At 40.0% G+C, this 25,279-nt stretch overlaps 1 protein-coding gene across 9 annotated transcripts in view; it reads left to right on the top strand.

Moving 5' to 3' along the window:
- Positions 1-25,108, top strand: part of USP34 (ubiquitin specific peptidase 34) — a 112,962-nt gene extending 87,854 nt beyond the window's left edge. For 3 of the 9 annotated variants that reach the window (XM_030268769.4, XM_030268766.4, XM_030268770.4), the window contains 30 exons: positions 332-385; positions 481-576; positions 1,521-1,585; positions 1,681-1,756; positions 1,849-1,896; positions 2,260-2,391; positions 3,640-3,720; positions 4,816-4,901; positions 6,154-6,322; positions 6,406-6,480; positions 7,021-7,172; positions 7,579-7,627; positions 7,718-7,822; positions 7,946-7,990; positions 8,967-9,071; positions 11,007-11,154; positions 12,120-12,754; positions 13,818-13,975; positions 14,833-14,911; positions 17,151-17,277; positions 17,616-17,723; positions 18,716-18,820; positions 18,942-19,066; positions 20,085-20,237; positions 21,124-21,247; positions 21,945-22,024; positions 22,591-22,731; positions 22,858-23,004; positions 23,428-23,587; positions 23,839-25,108. In XM_030268769.4, the coding sequence (XP_030124629.4) occupies positions 332-385; positions 481-576; positions 1,521-1,585; positions 1,681-1,756; positions 1,849-1,896; positions 2,260-2,391; positions 3,640-3,720; positions 4,816-4,901; positions 6,154-6,322; positions 6,406-6,480; positions 7,021-7,172; positions 7,579-7,627; positions 7,718-7,822; positions 7,946-7,990; positions 8,967-9,071; positions 11,007-11,154; positions 12,120-12,754; positions 13,818-13,975; positions 14,833-14,911; positions 17,151-17,277; positions 17,616-17,723; positions 18,716-18,820; positions 18,942-19,066; positions 20,085-20,237; positions 21,124-21,247; positions 21,945-22,024; positions 22,591-22,731; positions 22,858-23,004; positions 23,428-23,587; positions 23,839-24,443 (4,233 nt within the window). In that variant the 3' untranslated portion in view covers positions 24,444-25,108. Of the gene's footprint in view, positions 1-331; positions 386-480; positions 577-1,520; positions 1,586-1,680; positions 1,757-1,848; positions 1,897-2,259; positions 2,392-3,639; positions 3,721-4,815; positions 4,902-6,153; positions 6,323-6,405; positions 6,481-7,020; positions 7,173-7,578; positions 7,628-7,717; positions 7,823-7,945; positions 7,991-8,966; positions 9,072-11,006; positions 11,155-12,119; positions 12,755-13,817; positions 13,976-14,832; positions 14,912-17,150; positions 17,278-17,615; positions 17,724-18,715; positions 18,821-18,941; positions 19,067-20,084; positions 20,238-21,123; positions 21,248-21,944; positions 22,025-22,590; positions 22,732-22,857; positions 23,005-23,427; positions 23,588-23,838 lie in introns of those variants that run through there. The other 6 variants (XM_030268771.4, XM_030268772.4, XM_030268774.4 and 3 more) reach the window with 6 other exon arrangements.
- The last annotated feature ends 171 nt before the right edge of the window (positions 25,109-25,279 follow it).

Raw genomic sequence — 25,279 nt, 5'->3', positions numbered from 1 at the left:
TGTCTGGGAAAGACAATATGCTGAAATAAAACCAAAAAATTCCTTTGTTTGGCACATAGATAAAATACCTTTAGATGTCTCTAAAGAAGAGGTGTCAGTGAGATGGATGAGCCAGGAAATTGCTTGGGATGGAGTTAGAGTATTGCATAGTGGCTTTGAAAATTCAGGAGAGGCCAGAGGAAAAAAAAAAGAAACAAGACTACTTTGAGCAAGAACTAAATTGTCAGCAACCCTCATAAATAACATAAATTTGCAAGTGAACTGTCACAAACTGTTAGAAACTAAAGCATTAACAAGCTTGTAATTAATGGTTTTGCTTTCTTCTTGACAGACAAAAACTTACGATTCTGTTACTGATAAGTTTATGGACTTTTCCTTTGAAAAGGTATTTCTCTTCCAAACCCTTGTTGTATGATTATATTTCTGATTTCATGATTTCTCTCTGAAAGCAAAAATTATACAGATGTTTTTTTCTCCAAGACACACAGTGCTTACATGCTGTTTTATAAACGGATGGAGCCAGAGGAGGAAAATGGCAAAGACTACAAATTTGATGTTTCATCAGAATTGCTGGAGGTACAAGTTGATTTGTTTTAACACCAGTCTTAAAACACTCTAGGAGGCCCTAAACACATCAGAAATCTGAATAAACATAGGAAAGCAAAAATAATTTAAATCACTAAGGTGGCAGTTCTTTCATTTCACTGTCTTCCTTAGGAGATGGTCATGGGATAGGAAAGGAATTACGATTTACATTTTATGTGAATGTTTTAGATGTTTATGTGAATGTCTAGATGTTTTCTCATTCTGTCCTGTATATGGGATAAATCCCTTTTTGCCACCTGGAAAATTTAATGTCCCTGCTCCCTTTGGCCAGAAGTGTTGCTTCAGCATCTGCCACATTTTAGGTTCTTAATTGAAAATGTCTCTTCATTCCTAGCCAGCAAATCAGATCATGCTTTTATGCTTCTTGGTCTTAAAAATATTAATAGATTTTTATCAGAGTTAAATGTTTAAGCTATCTTGCTGTGAAAATCACTACAAATTGATGTGATCAAAAACATCACTTTAGAGAGATGGGCAGGGGACATGGCATGAAATCCTGTTCTGCTTTAATGATGGAGATTCAAATCTTACTCTTTAGGAATTTATCAGAAGTTCTCAGAGCTCATCAAGCTTTGGGTTAGACTTCAGCTGTGATTCTTTTTCAACTTGCTGTTCTCAACATTTTAGCCCAAAACTCTGAATAATTAAGTTGTAAAAATGAGGCCACAGAAAGAGGAGAAGGTTTGCAGCTCTGGTCTGCAGTCCTGTGGCAGGGACGACCAATACTCACTGTAGTATGAATAAAACAGCTTTGAGCCAGTTCTTTAAACTAAAGAAAATGCTTTTAGAGGGAGTTTTTAATACAGAAAAATTCTGTGGTTTTAGTCTTGGAATCATTTAACTATTTTAAAAATCATGCTTAAATAGTGAAATAAACTGCTTTCTTGTATCTGATGGTAGCATTTTTTCTTCAGTGGATATGGCATGATAACATGCAGTTCCTTCAAGACAAGAACATTTTTGAACATACATATTTTGGGTAAGTTTTTCTTTAAAAATGTAATATTAATGCTTCTTTTCTTCTTGCAGATTGTCATTATTAATTTTAATTAACAATAAAATTACTGACTCTAGGTTTATGTGGCAGTTGTGTAGTAGCATCCCAAGTACACTACCAGACCCAAAAGCAGTATCTCTGATGACAGCAAAGGTAAGGATTTCCAAAGAATCTCATCTTAACTATTTCCTTGTTGACATTTTAATTAATGCATTCTAAATTAATGGTGCCATTTTTTTTTCCAGTTAAGCACTTCCTTTGTACTAGAGACATTTATTCATTCAAAGGAAAAGGTATTTGATTTACTTGTAAATTCTCATTAATTAGCTGCATGAATCTAGTGAAAAGCAAATCTGTACTCCCACATTTTAAAAGTGGGAGTTTGAGCTGTAAAATCACTATATGTGATGCTAAGTTAATGTTTAAAGTATCATTTGCCTCATTTATAGTGAACACTGCAGAATGGAATATAATGTGTATGTTAAAATGTATGGACTGGTATTTATCTGTAGGTGCAATGTATTATTAATTCATAAAATGTTTATTGTTTATAATTCATAAGATTTGGTGCTTTGCTGAACCATTGAGAAATGTTTAAAGATTATGCTGGAATTCATTATTTGAATTTACAGTTTTTCCTGTATTTCTTTTCACAGCCTACAATGCTTCAGTGGATTGAACTGTTAACAAAACAGTTTAATAACAGTCAGGCAGCTTGTGAAGTAAGTGACTTAGGAACTCAGCAAAGTACAAACCAACTTTCTGTATATTGTTTAACTTTCCTGGAGGTTCGTATCCCTGGAATATTTTGGACTATGAACTACTGTATTTGGTATATTTGTGCTCTATGAGATGAAATTCGTCCTCTCTGATTACTGCAGATCTTGGGGAATGACTTAACTTTTATTTGAAGAAACCTATGTTGAGACCACAGGCCAAAATAATTTTGTCACTGAAATAAGAGAGAGACAGTGTCAAAAGCTCTTTATTTGATTAATTATTGTATAGTGATTTGTGTAATAAAGACTTGCATAAATTAACTCACAAGAGGCCAAAATAATTTTGTCACTGAAATAAGAGAGAGCCAATGTCAAAAACTCTTTATTTGATTAATTATTATATAGTGATCTGTGTAATGAAGACTTGCTTAAATTAACTCACAAGAGACATGGAAAGACAAAGAATTTGCTATGGTCTTGTTGAAAGCAATTTTGAGATACTGAAGAAAGTTTTGAGAGTATTTCTGTGATAATTTAAATGTACAAGGAGCCCAGCATAGACTGTGCCCTGCCTTATACTTTATTCAGTAGAAAGGAGTTAAATCCATGATGCTTTTATAAATTGATTCAAGGTTGATAAATTATGTGACATTCAGTATTTGGGTGCACAGTTGTCTCAATGGGATGTAGTCCTAAGATGTTTGAGTTGAAGACATTTAATGTAGTAAAGAATACTCAAGTACAATTGAAATAAAAGTAGGAACGTTGATTCTATATTTTAAACTGTCTTTCCTTGTGACTCAAAATTTTGGGAGTCAGAAGACTGAGCTGTGTTATTTGCTGAGTCTGACTTGGAATGAATCATTCTCTGTTAGTTTTACAGTTTTTGGTTCTCTGGAGGCCGTGAGGCTTCCACATGTTAAAAATGCAAAAGAGATCTAACTTGGGAAACTCAGTGTAATCCTGTCTCTCTTCTACAAGATTCTTCAGGTTATGCTTTTTTTTTAAGCATATTTTTTATGCTATTGACATCACTTTGCAGGATAAGTGTTCTTCCAGGTATTTTTCTAATGGCGTGCAGAGCACAGGGATAAGAAGATACTAGATAAAAAATTATATTGCTGTTTACCGATATTGATCTTTATTTCTTTATTCCTTCATGCACAGAAGATATTTTAGATTTCCCTTGGATTAAAACTTGCCTATTCCTTAATAATAGTAACATCGATTTCTCTTCAGACTTTAGTATCATGCAAAAAAGAAGATTGGACTAGAGCAAGTATGGAACAAAACTAACACAGTATGTATCTTCTGCAGTGGTTTTTGGATCGTATGGCTGATGATGATTGGTGGCCAATGCAGATTCTAATAAAGTGTCCCAATCAGATTGTGAGGCAGGTAAGAAAAAAGTTCCTTTCCAAGTCAGGTGACTGCTTGACCTGTGACCACAAACAGCCAATTCTGATGGCTGTGATTCTGACAGTTTCAGTGAATACCTGTAATTGTCTGAAGATATTTGGCCATGGGAGTGTTACTGTTTGAAACAACCCCAGCCTAGCTGTACACTAAATCACAGTAGATGCAAATGAAGGTTTCTATGACTCCCTCTTGATCTCTACAAATCTGAACACTTTACATTAAAAAATGGAGTTTTTCTGAATTAATGAAACAATAGTTCATCAAGCTCCACCATCAGAAAACAAACAAAAAAAAAAAAATCAAACTATTTACATTCAGTTTGTATGTATTCAGTATTTACATTACTCAGAGCTCTAGTTTGAAACTACAGGTAATTTTACAATATTATGCCACAAAGCTTTGTTAATACCCTTTCCTAGACATACTTTAAAAAAAACCCCTATATTGGTAGCATTTGGACATTCATAAATCCAACTATATAATAGGGTCACAAGTGTACTTTCTTTGCAAGTTGTTAAGGAATAACAATTACTCTTTGTCACTTGAATTCTTCAGTTGGATTTCTTGTTATTAAAGTGATATTTCCATGTAGACCCATACATAGTTTTTGTATGCAATACATCAGTAAAAGAATATATTTCATGGGAAAACTCTATGCAAGGTCTTAGGCAGGGTCTTCTCCTCATGAATACTTTACAAAATAAAAATTACTGGAAGGAATTTCCTTCAAATTTTCACAAGAATTCCTATGAGCCAGCAGCAAAATTGAAAAGTATCGTGCCAAAAAAATCAAAATGTTTCAGAAAATAGAGATAGAGGGGAAAAAAGTAGAGTCATGTTTCAGTGCACACCAATATTAAAGGCTGGGTTTAGGATTCCTTTGTGAGATCTGTTCTTAAAAACTAGGTTTGGCTCTTCTGTTAAAAAACTATCTCAGTTTTGTCTTTCAAGCTTTAGACCTGGGAAGAGCCGACAGTGAGACTTGGAGACAGAATATTCTTTGCTTAGGAGTGACATACTGACCTTTTTGTGAAGGACTGAAGGTGTGGAGTTCATTCCCTTCTCTCTTTGCAGATGTTCCAGCGCTTGTGTATCCACGTGATCCAGAGGCTGAGGCCAGTACATGCACACCTTTATCTGCAGCCGGGAATGGAAGACTGGTAAAACAAACCCCCTGCAAACTTCTGTTCATTCCATGCATTGCTGTAGCTGCTTTTATTGATGAGTCACTCAAAACAGTCATGTAAAGCTGAAATAGTGCTAATTGTTCTTTGTTATTCTGCCCAAACTGCTCTGATTTATTTAAAAAACAGCAAAGAGCAGTGTCAAATAGTTTGAAACATTTGCTCCTTTAGAGTAGATTTTCAGCATGGTCTTTATTTTTCCTGTCATTTGGACACTGCAAGTGTAATTCTCACTGCTCAGACTTAAGAATCCTACTGTGAATTGGATCTGAAGGCACAAAGGTAGACGTTTTTATTTGTACATCCTATAAAAGAGTTTGGAGATCAGAGGTTAATCCTATAACTGAATCACAGGTTTTGCCAAAAAGGAGGAAGAGCCCTCTTGGATTCTCCTTTGCTCTGCTTATTATCGAGAAAGCTGTCACTTTATCTCCAATTATGAAACACTTAAACTCTTTTTGATACATGATGAGAAGAAAAAAGTAGTTTTTCTTTCACCTCTTGTGTTAAAGTTGATTGTGTTAATAAATTTTCCCCAGAGTGAAAATGGCAGTTAGTGATAACTATGCTGCCATATCAAAATTCATGAAGATACAATTTTTATGGCAAAAAGTAGAATTTAATTTGCTTTGGAAGCCTTATTTGTGTCAGTGACTTGGTTTTGTTCAGCGACAAAGTCCAACCTTGAGCATATGTCTGAGGCTAAAATTCCCATTAAGTAGCTGCATGAATCTAGTGAAAAGCAGATCTGTATTTTCCATTTTAGAAGTGGAATTTTGAGCTGTAAAAGGACCATATATGATGCAAAGTTAATGTTTAGAGTGTCTGAGGCCGAAGGTGGATGTTCTCTGCCTTGCCAGGGTGCTCTTGTGTTCAGGAGGGTGCCTTGCCTTGGTTCCATAGCTGTAACTGCATTCCCATTAAATTCAACAAGCAAATCAAGAGGACGATTTTAAGTAGGAGATCCCCAATATTGTTATTCTGAGAGTTCTTTTCCTGAGCAGCATTTTGATTCACAACGCTAATTTGATGAACTCTTCAGCATTTCAAGTGCCTGATGCTCCCTTAGGCTGGGCTGGTTGTTATCCAGGCTGTGGATAGGGGTGAGAGATCTGAGCAGGACAGAGCAGGAATTTTGGTGAATTCCTTTGTTTGGACTGGATCAGGATGACTTTGTGCTCTGTGTCCTGTGTGAAACACCCACCCTGGCTGTTGTTGTTGCTGCCAGTTCTGATGACATGGACGGGCCTGTGGAGGACATCGGGAGCCGCTCATGCGTCACGCGCTTCGTGAAGACCCTGCTGTCCATCATGGAGCACGGTGTCAAACCCCACAGCAAGCACCTCACTGAGTACTTTGCCTTTCTCTATGAATTTGCCAAAATGGGAGAGGAGGAGGTGAGTATAGCCTTGGATTTGGGGAGTTGCTGGTGTCTGTGCACAAATGTGTTTTCAAGTAATCCCATCCCTGCGTTTTTCAGAGCCAGTTCTTGCTCTCTCTGCAAGCCATATCCACAATGGTCCATTTCTACATGGGAACCAAAGGGCCTGAGAATGTAAGTTTGAGTATTTTATATAGCAGGAGCTAATCTTTCCTGTTTTACATCTGTGATAGTTACTGCTGTGTGTCTTGAATCATGTTTCAGCCGTTACATTAAAATTGCTTCACTTCCACAATTTTTTTCAATGTTTAAGTGAATATAATATTTAAAAAAATATGTTGAATTGACTATTATTGTTTGGTATAGAAATAGGCACTGAGTAAAAGCAATTAAAGTTGCCCTTAACTTGATACTAATGATAATGCTATTAACAGTTGATTACTAACTCCTGTTGTACAACTTAGGTTCTTAAATGTACCTGCTTTTTTTGTTAAATAGACCATATCTTCAGCCAGCTTACTTCTTGCATTTGTAGATACAATTTTGCTTGTGCAAAGTGAATGTTTCAATGTGAAAATCAGTTATTTAGATGCTTACGTGGCTTAGTTCATGCAAGTTTATGAAGTTGTTTGCAACAAAGGACAGGGTAATGCAAAGGCCCTTTGAAATGAAGGCACAGAATGTCCACATTGAAGTTCTCTGTTTTTTCCTTAGCCCCAGGTGGAAGTGCTTTCTGAGGAAGAAGGGGAAGAAGAAGAGGAAGAGGAAGATATCCTTTCTTTAGCAGAAGAGAAATACAGGCCTGCTGCTCTTGAAAAGATGATTGCCCTGATTGCTCTTCTAGTGGAACAGTCTCGCTCAGAAAGGCAAGAGCTTCTGAAAAAACAAGATCATTTTAGAATTTATAGTTCAGAAAGGAGTCAGAGATTTTATGGGTTTGTCTTGAGGGTTTTATTGTGGGCTTTTTTAACAGCCTTAATAAGCTTGTATGTGAGCCCATTATATTTTTAATAACTTGAAAAGGGACTCTCATTGTTGACCACATGACAGACTTGGGTTAAATACTTGAACACATTCAATTACCCACATTTAGTTTTCTTTTTTTATCTCAGTCAAGTACAGCTCTTTTTTTTTGTTCAGTTTTACATCAACACCTTTATTGTCTCTTGTATATTGTGATACTGAAGAATATGAACTAACACTCAGTCCTGACTGTCTCCCTAACCATCATGATGGCTGAAGTAAAATGATCATTTTCTTTCTGTATTTTAGGCATTTAACCTTGTCACAAAACGACATGGCAGCACTGACAGGAGGAAAGGTAATCAAGTTAAAAACTACTTCTATAGCCTCCAAACCCTTTGTAGTGTGTAGCTGTAGGCAGTGTACTGTATCTGCTTATTTGTTGCAGGGTTTCCCTTTTTTATTCCAACATATCCGTGATGGGATCAACATCAGGCAAACCTGCAACCTCATTTTCAGTTTGTGCCGCTACAACAATCGCCTTGCAGAGCACGTGAGTGGCAGGGACCTGTAGCTGTTTATTGAAATCTCCTCTCATAAGTATCATGGGGTAATGGTTATTATTTTAACTGAATAAACACACATCTAAGTGAGCTTTGTGTGTTTTCTTTTCAAGATTGTGTCCATGCTGTTCACATCTATAGCAAAGCTGACTCCTGAGGTATGTAAACACACCATCTGTCTAGCAAATAATCTGTAGTCATATTTGCCTGGTTTAAGTCACAGAAATAATCCTTTGCTCATCAAAAATCTTGCATGGAAGATGGAAGTCTGGGCCATTGAATGAAGTCTAAACTGCACTGTTTGTGAAGTTTTGCAGAAAAACAGAAATTTGCTGTGCCACTTAGGATGAAAGTTTTATTCAAATCAAATAACATTTCTAGATTCTCCACCCATATGAATTTCTTTTAAAAAGTTGGCAACATTAAAGTATTGTGTGAAAGAATAAGTGGAGATAATTACTTATTATCAGTGTCTTCAAGATTTGGGGCACTGTTTTGCAGTTCTGTGCTGGCAAACACATTTCTCATTCAGAGTAAATTCCTGCCCTGGTATTAACAGAAATACTGAGAGTTCTAAATGGATTCCAGATGCAAAATATATAATTATGGTTGTAACCACTTTGTTGAAACGTTGTTAAAAGCTGGATGAGTCTTGGCAGTGTAAAACCTCAAAATGGGATGCTTTTGGATAAACTTCCCAGGGTCCATATTCCATGTTATATACATACATAAAAATAACTTATCTGAGCTAGTGATATAAACAAGGATAAATTGGTGAATTCTTCAGCAATTCTTCATCTTGATTTGTTCCTTTTTCTGGAATAATGTCTATATTTCCTGTAATAAATACATACATACATATATATATTTCCTCTAGCTGCTCCTAGACTGATCCTGTCTCATATGATCCTGTTGCTTTGCACTGACTGTAACCAGTGGCTTAATTTATAGATATATGTGGATTAAATAGTACAGATTAAATAGTAAGGGAATAAAGTATTGTATTATAAATGTTCATGTCTGAAGTTCACAGAAATCTTACAGTCATTGGGGATTTTAAAAAATACTCTTTAAAAAAAGGGGGATGAAATTAAATAGATTAAATTGGATATTTTCCCCTTTTCTGCATTACAGGCAGCCAATCCTTTTTTCAAATTGCTCACCATGCTCATGGAATTTGCTGGTGGACCTCCAGGAATGCCACCCTTTGCTTCTTACATTCTGCAGAGGATATGGGAGGTACAATATGTAAAATAAAACAGAAGCTAAATTGTCTTTCTCTTGTTGGTTATTTTTGTCTCTTTTGCATTTTGTTGTCATCCTTCCTGCATCAGACCATGATTTTTTTATTACCATTCCTCTTCTGAATAGACATTAAAAAGTTTTGTTGTAACTTAATGTAGGGTTAATGGCTCTTCAGTTTCACTTCAAATTTTAGTTTAATGAGAAATTAATTGATTCATAATAAAGGCCTAGAATGCTTTTTCTAGATAAATTCAACATAGTTTTCTCAGTTATCCTTTTGCAAGGCCTGTAAAATGTTTCAACACCCATCATTTGGTTGTGGGTTTTTTTGACCTTTATGTACAGATTCCTTGAACATTCATTTGACATTTTTGGTTCTCCATAAAATGTCCATTAACACTTTTAGTGCATAAAATAGTGCCAAACTGATTCTGCTGGATAATTGCTGTGTGCAGGACTAACCTTGCTTGTGTTTCCAAGTGAGAGAGACTTTTTAACCAAGTTGGCACAGGGATGAATTCCTTCATCTGAGCCATAGATGAGCCATTAAAGCTTTCTTTTCACCTCCCTGCTCTCCGAGTTCCCAGTACAATTCACTGTCTTCATTCCTGGCTGAGAACAGCATGGCCAGCCTGGAGACTGCTGAGGACCAGCTCATTCCCTTTAATTCCCTTTAAAAAAAATGGGGCTGGAGCACTGTGGGATGGGACATGGATTGCTGTTCCAAAGGGTTTCCTCCTGGTCAGGAGCGGCTATAGGGATCACAAGTGATGGATGAGCTGTAACTGCTGCACCTCAGGTAGAAGGAGTTAAAATGGCATATCTCAAGGGGCACAGTGACACCCAGCTGGTGACACAGCTCCAGGGATATAAATTGTGCAGGCAGGGCTGTGAGACCCAGCAGTGAATGCACAGACTTGGGGTGTGGAATCTACTTTCACAGGCTCTCTAGCTTCTGGAAGTCGTTAAAAAGTGATTGAGCTCTGCAGACACTGAGAAATTATTGTCTCTTTCTTGGATATTCCCTCCAGCCATTACCCAAGAAACCTGACAGAGCAATTTGTCATTTCTAAATAAAGGGAGGGGATTGTTCTTAAGATGTTTATTTTTAAAATGAGATAAAAATTTTATAAGCAGAGTTATGGTCATGTCAGCTGCTCATATTCTTCAGGTGGAGCAGAGGAACTGGGAACAGCTTCAGCAACCCTGTTCCTACCTCTGGTTCCTTAGGGTAGAATTCTTCTTGTTTGGGCACCTGGGCCTTGAGGTAAAAAGAAAGTAGTTTTTAAACTAACTAACAGAAGAACAAATTACATTTATTGGCGTCATGTCAACAGATTTCCAGCTACAAAGAGCCAGAAAAGCAGAGGAAACCTCGTTTTCTCCTTATTCTCTCAAGGTTTGCTGACTGCACAAGCAGTCATTGCCTTTGGAAAGTGCTGGATGAATTTATTCCTTGAAATTGTATATTCAATAAAAAATGCAGTAGTTACCCTCAGCATGAAGCTATATGAACATCTGTGCATACCATTTATGTTCTTTTGATGTAATGTATAACGATATCGATTCAGTGTTAATGTTTTCTGTTACATATTTTTAAAAGATACTTGTTTATAAAGACCAAGTTATTCCATCTTAGTCCTTAGTATTTCAACTTCTGAATATCTCATAATATGCAGAAGGAATAGGCAGAGTAATTTCCTGAGCTTGGACTGAACTTTCAAAACTGTGAACAAGGTTCAGAAGCACAAACCAGTGAAATATAGTAAGTTTTTCTTTGTGTGCAGAGCAGCTCAGTCTTGCAGGTGCTTTGATAGCCCTAAATGATTTTTAAAAGAAATGTTGAAAGTGATTTTAGGGGTTTCTAATACAATCAGTGCATAGTAGGAAGATCAATGTATTCCTTTTGAATTTTCCCCTCTCCTTCAGGTCATTGAGTACAACCCCTCACAGTGCCTGGACTGGCTGGCTGTGCAAACCCCTCGGAACAAACTCGCTCACAGCTGGGTCCTGCAGAACATGGAAAACTGGGTTGAACGTTTCCTCCTAGCACACAACTACCCTCGAGTGAGAACTTGTAAGTGGATTTTAATCAGAGAAATTTTGTCACCTGTTGCAGTGAGTTGCATGCTCCTGTGTTTGCCTTTTCTTCTTTTCCAGTTGTTTTAGAATTGCTGGGTTTTAAAATCTTGGGATAACTGTGGTGCCATATGCAGAGTTGTTACCAGTTTTGATGAAAAAAACTGTTTTCCTTTGGTACCTTGAATGATACATTGCTAGGTTCTTTATTTTAAGTGGTTAATCTTCAAGGTCCAGGAAAACCTAAAGAAGGAAAAGAGGTAATTCCAGAGGTTGTCCATTGTGTCCATCACGTGGCTGTACAATAGGTGGGAGGAGTACATGTTGTTCTTCCACAGGAATCTCCAGCTGAGTCCTTTGAACTTGTGGATCAAGGAGAAGCCTCCTGTGCTTCCTTCCAGGTTCCAGGGTATCCTGGCTCTCTGCTTTGTTCTGCTGGGAATCACACAGTCACATTGCCAGAGAACATTTTCAGCCTTCCCTGTGTCCATTTTTTTTACAAAGGAGGCTCCACAGTGTAGGCCACTGACCTTTAACACATTTCTGTGGCTGAGGGAGATGGGAAAACTGGAGGTACAGCTATGCAACAGGCTCCAGTTGTAAACATCTCTGAGGAGGTAATGACCTCTTGATTGAGCAATGGACAACTTCAGTCGTGGAAAACCTGTGGGGATGCATTGTGTGATGGGATCTGGCATCACATTCTGTGGTGGGATGCATTGTGTTAGCACAGGGAGAACCAGACAGAGATGTAGGTAGCACATCCCAGCACCACTTTTAATGTGCTTTGTGCTACTCTTATCCACTTGGATTTTTTGTCTTGTGTGAACACAGTAATAGCAGATGCTATAAAATTCTTTGAAATCTGTAAGTGGAAATGCGGTGCAGTTTAATTGCTGTTTATATGGCTGTTTAGCAGGTATGTCACTGTCAAAGGTGTAACAAATCTGTTTTTATTTGAAGCTGCAGCCTATCTCTTGGTATCGCTTATTCCAAGCAATTCCTTCCGTCAGATGTTCCGATCGACCCGCTCTTTGCACATCCCCACACGGGACCTGCCCCTCAGCCCCGACACCACAGTAGTTCTGCACCAGGTCTACAACGTGCTTCTTGGCCTGCTCTCACGAGCCAAGCTCTACGTGGACGCCGCTGTGCACGGCACCACCAAACTGGTGCCCTACTTCAGTTTCATGACGTACTGCTTGATCTCCAAAACCGAGAAGCTCATGTTCTCCACTTACTTCATGGACTTGTGGAACCTCTTCCAGCCAAAGCTCTCGGAGCCGGCCATCGCCACCAACCACAACAAGCAGGCCCTGCTGTCCTTCTGGTACAACGTGTGCGTGGACTGTCCCGAGAACGTGCGCCTTATCGTGCAGAACCCCGTGGTGACCAAGAACATTGCCTTCAATTACATCCTCGCGGACCACGACGACCAGGATGTGGTGCTCTTCAACCGCGGGATGCTGCCTGCCTACTACGGCATCCTGCGCCTGTGCTGCGAGCAGTCCCCTGCCTTCACCAGGCAGCTGGCTTCTCACCAGAACATCCAGTGGGCCTTCAAGAACCTCACCCCTCATGCCAGTCAGTACCCAGGAGTAAGTGACCGACACCGCCATGCGCCAGTCCATCGTTCCGGTGTCCCTCTCACCCAGTGTCTCTTGTAACTTAACATGTTCAGTGGTGAAAGTATTGCATGTGGGTTTCCTGGTGGAAGTAATTTGTGTCTTTTGATCCATTTGCTGGACTTTAGGGGAGGATAGGTTTGGATTTTCCTTGCTGTGTAGCAGCTGAAGAGCAGTTGTTATTTTCTGGGAGCGGGCACTGGTGTTTCCACTGTTCAGCACTCCAGCCTAGCCATAAGAAGCAAGGAATAAGCTTTGATGGTGGTCCCTAGGAAGGAGATTGCATTGCAACAAAGGTGGAGGAATTCCCAATTTCTTTGTTTTCAGCTTCTGGAATAGGGCCAAGATTTAGCCTGTAGTATTCCAGGGGAGGACAGCCTGGTTCCCCTTGGGAGCACCCAGGTACCTTTGGCAGACCTGGGAGTTGTGCTGTCCTTACCACACAGTGACACCCAGCAGAGAGCAGGTGTTGGGTAGAGTAGGCTGTGTGTGATGCTCAAACAACAGGCGTACAGAGGCTGGAAGTGACAACAGGCCTGTGTTTGAATGATTACACAGTTAATACAGCTTTGGGATCCTTTGTGGTGTGCAGGGACATAAAGAATATAATCACTGTGAAGAGGAGGAGGATGCAGGGAATCTTCCATATTTAGGTTCTGCCTAGATCAGCTCACAGGGAAATTTTACATCTAACAGTCCCATTGCTCTCCTTGGTGGCATCTCCCCTCAGAAATCTCACTTACTCTTGCAAGGGTCCTGAGTTACTCCACTGTGTTTGGTGTTTGCCAGGCATATGGGACTGCAGCAGGGTTTGGCACAAGCAGCTTTTCAAATGTTTGGTCCCAGGGATGGGGATTTCAGATTGCTTTGCACATATATAAGTGACACATGTACATTATGTACACAAAAGTGCAGCAGTGAGCTGTGTTCTTAGGAAGTGAAAAGACATCTAATTAAATTTATAACTTTGAAAGAAAGTCTGAACCATACCATAGTGAGAGAGGTGACTCTAACCAAATATTTCTGTGTGTTTTAGGCAGTAGAAGAGCTGTTTAACCTCATGCAGCTGTTTGTAGCTCAGAGGCCAGACATGAGAGAAGAAGAGATAGAGGACATAAAGCAATTTAAGAAAACCACCATAAGCTGTTACCTGCGCTGCTTGGACGGACGCTCTTGTTGGACAACTCTCATAAGGTACAGCCCTGTGCTCATCCAGCAGCTCAGCTGGAATTCTGTCTTCAGCCTCCCGCCACGAGCAGAGCTGGAGTTTCTGCTGCTCCTCTTGGCAGTTGTTACTTTGGAGCAGAAATGTGATGTAGAAATTGTGCCTGTGGGACAGTTTTACTGTATTGTGTCTTCAAAGAGTGTTTCATTTCTGGTGGTAGGAAGTACAGCTGAAAGTGCTGCTTGGGCATTCTCAGCAGAGCTATAAATTGCCTGTGCATGTAGGTCAGGGCTGGGGTTTCAAATGGAGCTGTTGGTGTACTGAAAGCCTTGTGGAAAGGACAGGCTGTGTTACCTGGAGGGGCTATATGCACTCACCTGGCACTGACCTGTCACAGAGCACAGCCATGTTGTCACAAATCATCTTTATGTTGAAAGAAACCATTCATTAGCATAATACTTACCTTTCATAATACTTTCATTAGCTTAATACTTACCTTTCTGTTCTGCTCTAAGCATAAAATATTCTGATAAAAATGTTTCCAGACATTTAAAAGACCAAACATATGCTTGACTGAATCTATTTAAATGTAGCTTAAATTTCTGTCTTTCAAAGTACATAATTTTCCACATTTTTGCAGGGGTTGTAAGGGAAATATTTCTGTAAAGGTTACATATAAATTATTTTCCATAACAAAAGGAGGTTGATGGCAGAGGCATTTTTAAATTAAAAAGGGGAGGAGAGGGGGTAATGATGAGAAGAATTATGTTATTTTGGGGTTTCTTTGTTCTTTTGTGATTATTTACCAAAATAACAGCACGAGTATAACAATTTTAAGCTTGGGATACAATTTTCAGTGTTCTCAATGTTTGGATTTTTTTCCTAGTGCCTTCAGAATATTATTAGAATCTGATGAAGACAGACTTCTCGTTGTGTTCAATAGAGGATTGATTCTGATGACTGAGGTAATTACTTTGTTATTTAATTATAGCAAACATCTCACCCTGCGACTTCCCCTGTCAGCTTTAATAAGATTTCTTTTTAGTACTAAAAAGATCAGGAAATTGTTTGTCTTCTTCTCAGGACAGAGGGAAAAAAGCCACCTACAGATTATGCTGAGAGGAATAAATTTATGCCTTTTTGGTGTCATTCTTTTTATTACAGGTAGTTGAGAATGAATGGCTGAGTGCAGTCACACAGTTGTTAGTAGTTAAAAAGTGTTAAGACAACAGGTTAAAAACCAGAAATAACTTAAAGGGTACTCAGCTCCAGTTGTGGTTAATATTTCTGACCCTCCTTTGAGGCCCTCCTGAGACAATTCTCCTTTTCTTTCCTATCTGTTGGGCCTGTGTTTGCAAGGAGTGGTCTGAAACACAAACTCGATTTCTCTCTGATGGAACTAAACCTAAAATGCATTTCTGGAGAACATCTGATTGTTGTAAATGGGGATTTGATCTATGAGACCAGACCAGAATTTCAAAATTGAATGGAAAAAAATTAAATAATGCGTCTCTGAAATTAATGCAGTTGGAATGTCAGGCCTCTACTCCCAGCACTTTCACTCTACAGATCCACATGTCCTGATTGATGGGTGGAACATCCTGGATTCCATTCAGCACTCCCATGATTGAGGTGATGGATGAGAACCTGTGTTTATTAAAAGCACTGGCAGTGCTCCATGGGGCAGGATCCCTTTGAGAACAAGAATAAAAATCTGGACATGCTGGAGAAAGCATAAAACCAAGATTCAGTTCATTCTTGGCATCTGTAGAATGGTGTATTCAGGAGAGATATTAAACTGGGAAAATCCATTGTGCAAAACAAGTGGCTGGCGGGAAATGGGATTTTGGAATAGGTTGCTGCAGGAGGAGGCAGCCAGCACAACTGGAAGTTGTCAAGAAGGACTGGGAGCAAAAAGATACTTAGTCTGCCTTTAGCCACGTGGCTGGACTGGATGATACTTTCAGGTTGATTCCAATCCAGTTTTTATATGGTTTATATAAAAAATTCTTTTAACTCTTTTTATGTCACTGATTTGCATGTTCTGGGAAGAAGTGTGATAGAAAGAGCTGGAATTACAGAAACAGTGCAGTGCTATTTGAAAATTGAGTTTTCAGGAGCTTGTTATAAATACAAGCCTGTAGAGTCATTAATTGTAGTTAATTACTCCAGCATATCTGTTCCTGTTTGTTACGAAAATACCTCCATCCGGTAAACTGGTTGTAAAAGGTCAGGCTATAAGGTTAACCATACATGAAATGTAAGTAGATTAAGGCACATACATAGATATATATAAAAATAATTTGGTCTAGCTTAGTTAGCTCTCATCCATACTAACAATGGATAATTAAATTTGTGAAGAGCGTGTAATATGAAATTAACTCATCCTGTGTAAAGCATTGCTGGAAATTGAATTAAATTGATGCTACTTTCCAGCTTGAGGTTACCAGGCCTTATATTGTCACTTGTTGGCTGAAAGTGTTTTGCCTGGTGACAAAAAACTGCATTAAGGAGTTGTCACATCCACGAAAGTTTTCCAGTTAAAGGTGGCCATGTGTCTTTTGTCTTCACTGTAATATAAAAAGGGCCTGGCAAGAGCTTGCATTCTAGGGACTGAGGCTACTGTTCCTTTATCTTTCAAATACCCCAGCTAATTAAATAGCTTCTCTTACATCCCATGCTAGAATTATTGCAGCTTGGAAATGAGTTGCTTTTCCTTCCCAATATTTCTATAAATCACAGATGGCCACAAGGTATAAAAGGAGAAGTAATTAATCTGATGTACAACCATATATCCTTCAGCAGCATTTTGAAAAATGACTGACATCCATCTTAATCCTACCTTTTTTTCCCCAAATTCATATATCTGTGTGTCTTTGTGCACCTCTTGTATCACTTTGTCTGCTGGAAGTTTGGGATTACAGGGATATAAAAATACTGTGTCTCAAATGACACTTTGTTCACTGGGTTGTAGTTAAAGGTGTGAAAACTTGGTAATTATTTTGAGCTGGTAATACAAACCTTTTACCTGGAAAACAAATTACGAACTTTGTGATTGTATCCAGCACCTTATATTTTTTGAGTGTAAAATACCTTGTTTGAGCATAAAATAAATGTACATCTATCTGCAGGATAAAAAGAGGAATACTGACAAGTACCTTAGTTGGCAACATAAAGTTTTGGCATTTTTTTTCTTCTTCCCAGTCCTTTAACACGTTGCACATGATGTACCATGAGGCCACAGCTTGCCATGTGACTGGAGACCTGGTAGAGCTCCTGTCCATTTTCCTTTCGGTTCTGAAATCCACACGTCCATATCTGCAAAGAAAAGGTTTGATTATAACTCTTGAAATGATTATGCCTCTTGTTTCTAAATTAATTTTCTTCACCCAAACCCTAGTGTTTTTTCTTGCTTACTAGCTGTTTTTTAAGACTTGCTGTACAGTAGAATATGTGTCTGTTAATGGATATTAAGTTGTTACTTATTAAATTTCTTACTGACTTAATACAAAACTAGATTTTATAAATTTAGCAGCAGTAGACCAGTGAGATTTAACAAATTCCTAGATGGATTAAGACCATGGTAGAGGAAAAAGACAAATTTTGTGCTTTTTTTAATGAGCTTTTGAGACATGAGCTAAGCAGCCTCCTGGGATGTTCGCATTGCAGATGTGAAGCAAGCTCTCATTCAGTGGCAGGAGCGGATTGAATTTGCCCATAAGCTCTTAACTCTGCTCAATTCCTACAGTCCTCCCGAGCTTAGAAATGCCTGCATTGGTAAGTCCTGGCCAAGCAGGACCTGTCCTGCACAGGCCCCTGCTGTGAGATGGAAATGCCACTTACACAAGTGCTCTGCTAGAAATGGGAGGTCGGGGTTGTTGGTGTGGTATTGTCAGTACTGCTGTTCTTACTCCAGAGAGCTCTGGGTTTGTCAGCTTGCTTTGAATATTCCTGTGGTCAGTTAAGGCATGCAGACTGGGGGCACAGAAAGTCACAAGTCACTTTGTGAGACCGATTTGCCACCTGATAAGGGGCATGACTGAGGAGTAGCTCCTTAGTTAGGTGTCACTGAGTTTAAATCTGACATTAAAATTCAAACATGAACTAAAGCACCCCTCAGAAAGAAGCATGGAGACCAAGTTATTCTGAGAAACAGCTTTTCCTGTTCATTTTTATGATTCAGTACTGTGAACTGCAGTAGTGGAACTAAGCATAAATAGCTTGTAGAGAGGAGTGGATTTGCTTTTTAAAGTGTAGACACAGATAATACATATAAATGCCCTTCTTGCATTAGCAGAACTATTTCAGAAAGGTCCAGTTTTTTTCTAGTTTAGTAATTTTTAATATTATTTAATGGATTGCTGGTAAAGGTCTAATATTGTGTCCAAGAACCCTTTTTGTGTGTGATTTGTATGCACTTCCCCCTGTTTTGAGTATTTTCTTGTTCTCCTCCTGACTGCTGCTGGTTGCCATTTTCCAGGCATCAAACCTGCTCTGTTAAAGAAGAAGCAAAGAGGATAATTTGGCAGAGGTTCTCTTTCTCCAAAGCTGGCCCCTCCCTGGTGGTTGGTGCAGCACTGAGCAGGGTCTCTCCCAGGGGCAGAGGTGAAGGGAATTGGGACGGAGTCAGGGGTGTCACTCAGGTGTTGCTCATGGCGGAGCTGTGGCAAAAGAGATACGAGAATTTGCAAATGTATGAGCCTTAAGTTGAACTGTTTGCTGTTAAGAAATAACAATTTATAATAGCAAAAACAACTTTTTGTTTGTAGATGTCCTCAAGGAGCTTGTACTTTTAAGTCCTCATGATTTCCTACATACTCTGGTTCCATTTCTACAGCACAATCATTGTACATACCACCACAGTAATATCCCAAGTAGGTATTTCAGTGATTGTCTTTTGAAGTTCTCTTACACTATTATTACTCTATCGTGTTCCTTGCTGTCAAATATTGACCTTTTTAATATATCCCTATTTTATCCAAACTTACACTACAGTGTCTCTTGGACCTTATTTTCCATGTCGTGAAAATTTGAAATTAATAGGGGGGAAAAGCAATATTCGTCCTCCACGTCCTGAACTCAACATGTGCCTCTTGCCCACCATGGTGGAAGCCAGCAAGGTATGTAAACAAATGGTCCTACAAAGAATTATTTCTCTGTTTTTTTCCCATTTTTATAAAAGTATTGGCAGAATCTAGTAGCTCAATGCATTTACCTTTTCTTTGTAAGCAAAGCATAATTCTTCTTCAAGATGTGTTGTCCTCATATACTCCATTCTAGATGTGCACTTCAGAAGCACCATTTCCTTGCCCTTGGGGATACACAGCTTCATACTGCAGACACCATAAGGGTTTGGGCCTTGTGGTAGGAAAAAAACCCCATAGCACACAGTCTGGTAATTTCCCACTCTGTCTGTGGCATTTATAAAGGAAATTGAGGCACCACCCAGGGACTGTCTAGATGGGTTTCACACTATTTTAAGATTTATTTCCAGACAGCCAAGGAGATCCTTCAGGTTCCATTAGAGTCCATTCAGCTGGGGCTGAGGCATAATCTGCTATATGTTTGGGTAAAATCCAGTGCCTGATTTGTCATAAAGGGCTCTAAGTCTTTTCACTTCCCATTTTCCCTTCTGTGGGCTTCCTGATGGGATGCCAGCTTTGGTGGGGCTACTCCATAGTGACTTGCCACATCCCGTTGTTACAGCTGCAGCAACGGTGGGATTCAGCTCACGTCACTTTGCCTATCTAAAAGGTCAGCATCTAGCTCTTCCTGGGGCTCCTGGCCATAAATAACTACCCTGGGAAGGAGACAAAGAGCTCCCCTCCTTCCTGTCCCAGGCACCCGAGTGTGGATGAGGCTCCCTCTCCACACAGTGCAGTGAACACCAGTGACTAGATTTTAGATAGCTAAAGTCAGGTCAGGTGAATCCCACCCGAAAAGGAATATGTATGGACAATCATTTGAAGCAGGAGAACTGGTTACTTGCTGTCCGGTAACTGTGGTTCTTCAAGATGCTTTGTCCACACAGATTCTGTGCTCCTCCTGCTGTGCTAATTCCGAGTCCTGTCCTAGGGGATTCTTACGGGTGAAGGAATTGAGTGGTGGTTGAAGCCGCCATACCCCTTGTGCCCTCAGGTACAGTGGTCGCAAGGACACACTGGGTGCAGGCACAGCCCCAGTGGACACAGCTATTCAGAAAGAATCCAATCTCCTGCACATGGGGCCTATGTGCACGTAGATGGGAATCTGTGTGGGCAACACATTTCGAAGAAGCACGGTTACTGTAGGGTAAGTAACCCTTCTTTTTTAAAGCTTTCAGAATGATGCTGTGTCTATTTGTGCACCATCAAATTGACTGTGTAATCCAAGTGTTTGAAAATATGGTAGAGAGCCAGAAACTGCCTCTAGTGGGTTTCCCCATGGTGCATCCAGAAGTGACACTACATAATGTAAATACCTGGACTTAAAAACTTGTCATGTTACATGACAGTATTTCACCCTTTATAGTGAATTCCTAATACATTAGGAAGGAGAATATTTTTAAGCCTTCAGACCCACATCCACAGTCACATTGCCCTGTGGGTTTGCATGCTTGTTTTTCATTCACTTGCTTCGTATAAGGTTGCATTTTTTGCTTGAGCTTTAGATTTCCTCTTGGCTCTCTGTGGCCATTCCTCTGGCTGATGCCATTTTAAGTTTATATATGTCCGAAATAATACAGTATTGACATATGTGTATCACTGGGTTTGAGACATGCATTAAAATTCTGCTCTGAAGCTCAGTCTTGAGAAAATTCTTATTTCTACAGATGACAACTGACAAGCTATGATTTAAAAAGCAGTAGTGTATATATATTTGTCTGTATGTGATACAAAGTTACTGCGTTCTTTTCTTGTCCTCGTCAAGCCATGGTATTTGCACAGCTTTACACCCTCTGGGTGTTGGCTCAGAACCCTCCAAAAAGTGATTTTCCTGGCAGGGAATTGCATTTGCCATCCCTCCTCCTATCACACCCTGGTGCTTGTGAAGGGCTGGGTGCGGAGGCACCTGGAGATTCCCAGTGTTCTCCTGTAGTCCAGGATGAAACATGCAGAGCAAGTGACAGGCAGGGAGATGCTCAGGGCAGTCTGGGAGCTGTGGCTTTTGGTCAAATGAGGCTCTCTTAAATCTTCAGGGCAAAGACGATGTTTATGACCGGATGCTGCTGGACTATTTCTTCTCCTACCACCAGTTCATCCACCTCCTGTGTCGAGTTGCAATCAACTGTGAAAAGTTTACTGAAACTTTAGTGAAAATGAGTAAGTATCAAGGTGAAAACAGCCAAAGGATTTTTTTTTTTCTGTGATAGCTCTGAGTCCTTCTGCACTAAGTTTTAGATTCAGAGTTTTTAAGGAATAGCAGAGCTTATGTTGTGTTTTTGGTGTTATTTTTATCCACAAAGCTGTTAATCTGTGTATAAGAAAGTGCAGCTTTACCCACATGACTGAAATGTTTCAGGCTGTCTGGAAAAGAGCTAAGGTAACCACTGAGAATTCAGTCTTATTGTACATTTAGAGTTTAATACAGGACTTATTAAGGCTATCTCTGGGTGATTGGCAGTTTAAATGGCTTTGAATCAGATCCTGAATCCTCAGCATCTCAGCAATGGCAATTAATTGACAATATTTTAACTTTTGTGTTCCCACACAACCTTGAGGGTGAGTTCCTCAGTGTGCATGGACCTCAGTGTCACACCAATAATGCCATCTAAAGAGCAATGAGAGAATGTCCTTTTATCCCCTGAATCACCCATCTGCTGTTGTTTGTCTCACTTTTCCAATGTATTTATTAAACAGACTGGAAAAACCTTGTGGACACTGCAGCTTTCTGATCATAGAAAATGCTTAGAATGTGATCCTATAAAATGATAGGGTGCTGTGGCACTGCTTTTCTGAGGAATTTGCTTGTCTCCCACAAAGTTCTCCCACACTGACTTCTTCCCTCATGCCACTGCAGGTGTCCTGGTTGCTTATGAAGGTTTGCCACTTCACCTTGCACTCTTCCCCAAACTCTGGACTGAGCTTTGCCAGACTCAGGTAAGAGTCAGAACCAACAGAATGGAAACACAGGCAAAACGCACTGAATATGGAACAAAGAAGCCACAACTGTAGCTGGTGGGTGGTGTTTAATAAAATACTCTGACTGTGTTACTGCTGTCTGAGAAGCCCTGCTAATCAAATATAAAAATCTGGAAGATTCTGATTGCTCCCTGTACATCCTGCAAAAGCTTAACACAGCAACTCCCCCCAGTAACAGTGGTGGGTGTGCAGAAAGCACCTCATCCTACCTCTGAAATACCAGCTTTTTATGTAGCACAACCACTGGGATGATGAGGGAAGAAAGAAATGACGAAGTCTGGGTATGATTATAGAGGACCCTGTGGCTGGCTCACAGATCAGGAGGTTTCGTCCCTTCCCATCCACACTGGTGGGGGTAAACTGGCCTTTCTTGGGAAGGAGCTGCATCACAGGAAAATGGGAAATAAGAATTGTCAGTAATTGATTTGTACCATTTACTGGCATCTGATAGACCCGAGCTATTTCTCAGTGGGCCTGGCCTGCAGTTCCAGTGCTGACTCTGCCATCTTCTCTCTCCTTGCCAGTCTCCGATGTCCAAGAACTGTGTGAAGCTCCTCTGTGAAGATCCAGTTTTTGCAGAATATATCAAATGTATTCTGATGGATGAAAGGACCTTTCTTAACAACAACATTGTCTACACCTTTCTGACTCATTTTCTCCTCAAGGTATGTGGTCTTTTAGCCATAATTATTACTCTAAGGAATGCAGGCACTGATGCTGCTTCCTTTTTCTATTCTGCTTTCACAGTTCCAATTTTTTGTGGCTTTTAAAAAAAGAATTTGTTTCCACAGGTGCAAGGACAGGTATTTTCTGAAGCAAACTGTGCCAACTTAATCAACACTCTAATTACAAACCTAATAAATCAGTATCAAAGCCTAGAATCTGACTTCAGCAACCAGAGAGTTGAAATTTCCAAAGCAAGCTCTACATTAAATGGGGTGAGTCTTTTCTAATGAACATGAGGCAACTCATTTCCTACAGAAACTCCTCAGTGCCCTGTGCCAGGTGTTAGGTACTCCTTGCCTCACCTCCTCACCTGAGCTTCTTGGGGGGCCATGGGAAGTTGGGAGTATTAACCTGACTGTGGGGAGCAAAGTGTTAACAACTGCAGGAGCATTAATGGTAGGAGTGCTGTAACCCATCATGGTTTTGTCTCAGCATGGCACTGTCACCTCCAGGACAGATCTGTGTCCAGGTCAGAAGATAGTGAGTGGGGAGTCTCAGTGGTGTGAGTAGCTCTAGAATGGGATCTTTGGGCTTCTCAGAACATGAACAGCATCTCCTTATTGCACAGTCTCAGTGTGCAAGATTCATCAAACACCAGTTTGAAATAAGCCTTTAATTTGTTTCTCTATTTCCAGGACCTCCGAGCACTTGCCTTGCTGCTTTCGGTGCACACTCCCAAACAGCTCAACTCTGCCCTGATTCCAACTTTACAAGAGCTTTTAAACAAATGTAGAGCTTGTCAGCAACAGAGGAACTCACTACAAGAGCAAGAAGCCAAAGAAAGAAAAACTAAAGGTTTGGTGTTGCATTAATGAACCTTTTATCAAATTCATGTAATACATTATTTTGTCCCTCCAGGGTGGGACATTCCTTGGCTCCAAATCCCAGTAGTACACAAATATCTCATTTTACCGTGGAGCTAAAGTTTGTGAATTGCACTAATTCTCTGCAAGGAAATGAGTGTTTATTAAAGTGCTGTGTTGAGTGTGGAGATGGGTGGGGATGTGAGCAGTGCCTGTTCCTGAGCAGCTGCCCTGTCCCCACAGATGATGAAGGAGCCACTCCGGTGAAGCGGCGGCGGGTGAGCAGCGATGAGGAGCACGCCGTGGATATCGGTGACATCAAAGCCGAGCCCCACGAGGCGCTGACCCCCACCAGCACCTCAGACAACGAGACCAGGGACTCCTCCATCATCGACCCAGGAACGGAGCAGGATCCACCCTCCCCTGAGAACAGTTCTGTCAAGGAGTACAGGATGGAAGTGCCCTCTTCGTTTTCTGAAGACGTTGCGTTGGCTGCGCGCGCGCAGCATGCCGAGGAGCAGCTGGGGAACGGGAAATTTGAAGAATGCAAAGAGTTCAAAGACCTGCAGGCTTCCAAGGATTCCATGGGAGCCGAGGAGGACTCGGAGTTTCCTTCCACGTCGATTTCCACGGTTTTATCTGACCTCGCAGACTTGCGGAGCTGCGATGGCCAAGCCTTACCATCCCAGGACCCTGAGACTAATTTATCAATCAGTTGTGGCCATTCCAGAGGACTTTTTAGTCACATGCAGCACCATGACATTTTAGACATCCTGTGCAGGACCATTGAGTCTACGATTCACGTGGTCACACGGATATCCGGGAAAGGAAACCAAGCTGCTTCTTGACATTAGATGGAGCATGTCTGCTTTTAAGTCTTTTTTTTTTTTTTAATCCTTCTTCCCCCAAAAATGCTGTTTGTATAAGTTTTGCTTATTTCTGTTTTGTGCTTCAGTTTGTCCAGTGCTCTCTGCTTGAATGGCAAGATAGATTTATATGCTTAATTCTTGGTCAGGCAGAACTCAAGATTTTTTTTTTAAATTTTATTTTATTTTGCATCTACCGTACACTTTCTTAAAGGGCAATCAGATAATGGCTATGTTTTATGTAATTAAGAGTTCACTGTAGTGGCTTTCATTTAATATGGCTGTCTGGGAGACAGAGCCTCCTGGCCCTGTATGATGTAATTTAAACTTATGGCATTTTTACTGTCTATAATATGGTGTCCTCTGTGCCAGTTTTGTACCTTATAATCGAGGCAGATTGCCTCAGATCGCTGTGGTTCTTATTATCAAAATTAAGTTTACTTGTATACTAAACAACCACAAGAAATTTGATTCTGTAAAGAATCCTCTTTAGCTGTGGCCTGGCAGTATATATATGGTGCTTTATTTAACAGAATACCTGTGGAGGAAATAAAGCACACTTGATGTAAAATTAATTGTTTTATTTTTATTGACATGATCAATTGCTATTCTGTGCACTTCATTAAACTGATTGTGATGACTTTTCATTTGTTTATAATATGTTGCTTCAGTCTTTGGATTTCTCAGGAAAGAACTTCGAACTTGAAACAGCAGCAGAGAGAAATAATAGTCAGAGGTTCAGATTTGATGTAGATTTTGGTGATTGTTTAGCTTGCACGAGTGTTCAGCCACACAGTGGAGAGGGACTGGTGCTTGTT

Source organism: Taeniopygia guttata, chromosome 3 (genome assembly GCF_048771995.1).
Source record: "Taeniopygia guttata chromosome 3, bTaeGut7.mat, whole genome shotgun sequence".
NCBI lineage: Eukaryota > Metazoa > Chordata > Aves > Passeriformes > Estrildidae > Taeniopygia > Taeniopygia guttata.
This window is presented reverse-complemented; position numbering and strand designations above follow the sequence as displayed.